Source organism: Lolium rigidum, chromosome 1, assembly GCF_022539505.1.
Source record: "Lolium rigidum isolate FL_2022 chromosome 1, APGP_CSIRO_Lrig_0.1, whole genome shotgun sequence".
Taxonomy (NCBI): domain Eukaryota; kingdom Viridiplantae; phylum Streptophyta; class Magnoliopsida; order Poales; family Poaceae; genus Lolium; species Lolium rigidum.
In genome coordinates this window covers 43651097-43656403 of record NC_061508.1, presented here as the reverse complement: position 1 = coordinate 43656403, position 5307 = coordinate 43651097, and the positions used below count along the sequence as shown (strand labels likewise).

Below are 5307 nucleotides of genomic sequence, written 5' to 3'. Positions count from 1 at the left end.
ACTGAAATTGCAGTCACCATGTCAGCGTGTCTACCAAGCAAACCCAACACAAAGCACACATACGTTTTAACAGGTCTGGACTTGGAGCTCTACTGAAAGGAAGACTTGCCGTCCTTTTGGTGTTACTCAACACAGACCTTAATCTGTAGGTCACTCGTCAGAGAATGATTGTCATCTACAATGATTACTTCCAGCAAGATTGTCCACTAACATCTCAGTGCTGCAAGTGGCAAGAATGAACATGCGCAGCTATACTCTTGTCCAAATCAGGATTTTATTCAGACAGTCCAAGCAAAATAACTGTAACTCCATATAAACTCGGAGACACAAAATGATCAAAGGACTAGTTGCTAGCCACTCCAGGTGAATATTATTTGGTAAAATAGCAATGTACTACATCAATGAATGGCAGGAAGCCTGTAGTACATCAGGTGAACATTGCTATTTGGTAAAATTTGTTCTATGAAACATAAATGATCAAAGGACTAGTTGCTAGCCACTCATACTAGTACAAAACAATCACTGGAGCTTCAAGATAATTTAAGTGACTTTACCTGTAGAAAGAAACTAATGACAAAATAATTCTCACAACTAATGACAAAACAAGTACGTGTGCAGCACTACCAAACACCCACCACTATCTATCACCAAATATCTTAGTGCAAGTGCGTATATATGCACGCAACTCTTCCTTTGTACAGTAGTTAACAATTGATCTGCTACAAGTAACATCTATCATCTACAGAATGAGGACGTTTTGGATAATCTAAAACAGAGAACCTTGCAATCAGAAAGAAGAAAAGTTCTCATGCAAACCTAAGACAATTATTGAGAAAAGCTTGAGCCTCTACCAATTATTGATAGTAGCTACTGGACAACAATTCATCATGCTATTACATAAAATTAGCTACTGGTCAATAATTCATCATGCTATTTCGCGAAGAAGAGAGTTTACCTTTCCTAAGCCATTTCGCCTTGCAGCCACATGAGAGCTGTATCCATATCAACGCAAAGGAAGAGCTCGCGATTGTCAGCATTCATAAAGACTTTTAGGGCTTTGACCTTATCCTCTCGTGACAATCCCATTGTGTTTAGCCGAGCCACGCAGTTCTTGATTGAGTACTCATCCATGTTCGCGATTTGCTTGCTCTCGACCTCGCTTCGTCTTCATCTCAATGTACTTCTCCATCATAGCAACAATATCTCCATTTGACCGGCGCTTCTTGGGTTCATTTTCAGTACTTGTTGATGGTGCAGCAGGCACCGTGGGCTGAGCCTCCCCGTTCCCAACAAAGTTCTCCATCATACTAGCCTCTTGCATCCCTCCTTGTGTATCATCCACCACGGTCTCGCAATATCATGATGGGAATGTGTCGCCTCTACGAACCGACCTCGGGATTGACCTCCACTTGTGTGTGCTTGTGTTGGTTCAGTGGAAGTGAAGTTGTAGTTTCCCTCGGCAAGATGTCCATCATATAGCTCTCCCAAGGCATCAAAGAGGGGAAAAGCCTTGTTGCTACGGAACTTCCCGATCTTAGGAAATGACTGCACAATATAAAGGAACACATGAGTGATGCATATTGTTAGAAGGAATGAATATAAGCATGGAAGGAGCAATACAAACTGTCTTACAATGATGAGGTTGTCCCACAACTCTGGATCAGCTTCAATCATACACCGTTTCTCATTCCACGAAACCCCACTCTGCTGTCTAGCCTCCTTGAGCATCTTGTACTCTCTCTTCAACTCCTTCTCCTTGTCTTGGATCTGACCCTTTGTGTAATTCTTGTATGGATGGTTATCATGAAATTTCTTGGTAATCCTGTTCCAAACATCGGTGGACCATCCATTCTGCCCACGATATTGTGGAGTATTGTGCTCATGGAGCAAATCCACAAGAGCCTTCTCTAGGTCTGCATTCCAAGAGGCCCTAGCTGTTTGAGGAAAAAGTCAAGTTCACAGTAAGCTACACATTATAAAGAAGTCAAGTAGCATCAATCACATTAAAGGAACACATGCACTCACCTTTAGATGATGTTCCCCTCTTTTTTGTTACCCCACCACTGCCTTGCGTTCCCGTCCTTGGAGATCGTCTAACATTCGTCATGGTCGACATGGCGACCCCTGCAAATATTATTGATACAAGTAGCCAGACATTTATTCACCATATAAGAATTTAAAAATCTCACATCAAACAAGTCTGGTACTTTATTACATCAAACAAGATGCAAAACAAAAGAAGTTCAAGTCTGGTACTTTATTACATCAAACAAGATGCAAAACAGAAGAAGTTAAAGTCTGGTACCCTATTACATCAAGTAAGTTCAGATGTCACTACTTTATTACATCACTACTTAACATCGGTAATCTGCCCACATTTGTTGCGCAATGGTATCTCTAAGGTGGTCGCCTTCATGGTTGACTTGATGATTTTGTGGGGGGTCACCATCAGGTAGGTCAACATAGTTTGCTGCAGGTATGAGTTCTCTTTGGTTATCTAACCAACTCTCATCCCCCTTGTGCATACGGATGATGTTATGCAACACTGCAGCAGCAGCCGGTAGCTTGACTTGGTTTTGTATCGTGTGATGTGTTCCAACCTTGAGAATGGGGAAGCGCTTCTTTAAGATTCCCAAATCCCGCTCAATATGATTCCGTATCACGGCATGGCGATGATTGAACAGTTCTTGGTAGTTTTGGGGTGCTCGGTGACCACGGCCAAACTCCTTCAAATGGTATCGAACACCACGATACGGAGCAAGAAAGAATTTAGTATTTGCGTACCCACCGTCCACAAGATAGAACTTGCCCTCGGGTACTCTAAACCCTTTGCGAATTGCTGACCTAAGAACCCTAGCATCGGTGGCGTAGCCCTCCCAACCACAAGAAATGAATGTGAAGTTCAGGTCAAAGTCACACACCACCATCACGTTCTGGCCGAGTGTTCCCTTCCTATTTCTAAATGGTGTGGCTATGTCACCATTAATGTTCATGGGAACATGAGTCCCATCAATAGCTCCAAGACAATTCTGCAAAGAACACCAACAAGGTATCATTTGCTATGTGAAAAAGAATATATTTCCATGGTTATATGATTTAGGCTGAAGTAGTTTAGCAAAAACCTGAAAATAAGGAAAGAATCTTGGGTTGTTCCGGATCTTTGGGTGTACTTGAGCTGGATTGGGAGGCTTCAGAAAGTGCTTGGATAGTGCAGGAACGATGTTGAAGAAGTTATTCATGATGTTATGGAAAGTGTCATTACTATGCTTGAACTGTACTTGGAGATCCTGGTATGAGGAATTATGGGACAGACATCCACGGAAAGGCTGCAAGTTTCTCTTCAACGCTAAGTCCGGTATCACGCACCAATCTCTCGCGTCGAAGGAAACTAGCCAAAGCCCCGAAGATGTGGGCCTCCATCCTAAATGCTACCCGACAATTTTGTACGTGCCCTTCCAAGCAAGTCCCTTACAACCTCCTCGCCTCTTATCGTCGATGTATGGCGGGGCTTTTTTTCCCTTGGTTCACCCGAAGAGATGCAGCATTGGTAAAAGAAACAGAATCATATCATCATCATCCTCCTCTTCCTCCTCTTCCTCCTCCTCTCTCTTCCTAATCCGATCCGTAATTCTCAAAGCCATTCAAAAACTAAAGATAAAAAGGCCACCAGTTATTTAATGAACAGAATTTTCTTTTAATTAAAAACTTATAAGTACTGCTGTTATACATACTATAGAGCAGGTTGCAATAGTTTGCTTGCTCTATCTAGGATAGTTGCAGTAGTTTAATTGCAGTTTGAAATACCACAACAAATTCGAGATACTAAGTAGGAACGAAGTGCAGGTTTAAATAGCACAAATAGAAAGAGAACACACAAATTATAACTGCAGATTTAATATGTACTCTGCATAATTGGTACTTGCTGAAAAGGATGCACTGGACAGTTGGTATGCAGCCAATAATTTACATTCTGAACATTTCTGTATTGTAAGCTCCTCTGAGAGAGACTCTGCTAAAAGAATCCATCCTAGATCTTGATAACAAGAGAACTACATGAACTATATATATGTATTCCCGCTCAAGAATCGAACCAGGCCAACTAGGGGCAATGGCAAGATTGTCTTTTAAAGAGTTAGCGCTTTCATATTTGTAAAGAGACCTCAAAATATAAATCATCAGGGCACACAACAAACTTTGGATCCGTTATAATCAAAGAAAAGACTGATGAACTTTGCGTATATTATTCCCTCGAAAAACAAAATATATATGCGAGTGCTTGCAGCCCTGCGTATGTATATTATCGAGGTCCAGCCAGATTAGTTACATGCAATCAATTTCCTCCCGAAGCAATGTGCTAATATGTATGAGGAGTATAGTTTTCTTCCAAAAAGAAATGAAAGAGTAAGCTGTACTAGGTAGATTTTCTAATATGACAGTACACGCACAGTAGAATGGAGAAATCTCTATTTTTCATACCCCGTCGCGAAAATTGTTCTACACTAGTTGAGCAAAGCATCAACATCTACCAGATCAAGGAACCATCCAGCACACGGACGTTCCTAGACAAGATCCATGCCAGATCGAAATCAACCAACACGAACTGATCGGATTACCTTCTACCGGCCGGCGTTCTCTGCAACCGAGGTGGAGGGGAGGAGGAGGAGGAGATGGTTTACCTTCTACCGGCCGGCGTCGGAGGCGGGGAAGGGCACGATCTTGAGCCTGCGGCTAGGGATTTGGTCGGGCTCCGTGGCGGCGTCCGTGTCGAGGATGGGCGGCGTCCGCGTCGTCGAGGAGCTCTCCTCCTCCAGCCGGCCACCGTCGAGTCGCCGCCGCCGCCCCCTCCGCCCTTTCGTTCCAGTCACCGCCGCCGCCGCTCGGGAGAGGGCCGCTTCGTCGCGCTCGGGATCCTATCCACGGGTCTAGTGGAGCGTTTCTAAAAACCGGCAAAATCGGCGGGTTTCAGCCAAAACCGGGCGGAGTAAAAAACCGGCGTGGTTTAACCGAACACGTTTCAAGCGCGGGCCGGTATGTAAACCCCGGGGGCCCAACACCAGTGTAACCGCGTGGATTTCGGCCCAAAACCGGCCGGGTCGGGACCAACCGAACGAGGCCTCACTGTTGATCACTACCGACAGCATATACTGCCGTCGCGCGCACCAAACCAGCCCGGATCGCCCACTCGCCGCTGCACCAACCGTTCGGTCCACCGCTCTCTCGTACTCCCACCACTACCAAGTGCCGCCGCCGCGATCGATCGAAAGACCAATGGCGGCACCGGGCGCCGACGATGAGATCCTCTTCGAG

At 44.6% G+C, this 5307-nt stretch overlaps 1 protein-coding gene across 1 annotated transcript; it reads right to left on the bottom strand.

The window, feature by feature from the left end:
• Nucleotides 1-1123: 1123 nt before the first annotated feature.
• Nucleotides 1124-3239, bottom strand: LOC124707248. Its single transcript, XM_047238917.1, has 6 exons — nucleotides 3123-3239; nucleotides 2789-3029; nucleotides 2026-2124; nucleotides 1633-1934; nucleotides 1404-1545; nucleotides 1124-1326 (listed from the first exon to the last, which is right to left on the bottom strand). The coding sequence occupies exons 1-6, from the start codon at nucleotides 3237-3239 to the stop codon at nucleotides 1124-1126; spliced, it is 1104 nt and encodes a 367-aa protein (XP_047094873.1).
• Between the last annotated feature and the right edge of the window lie 2068 nt (nucleotides 3240-5307).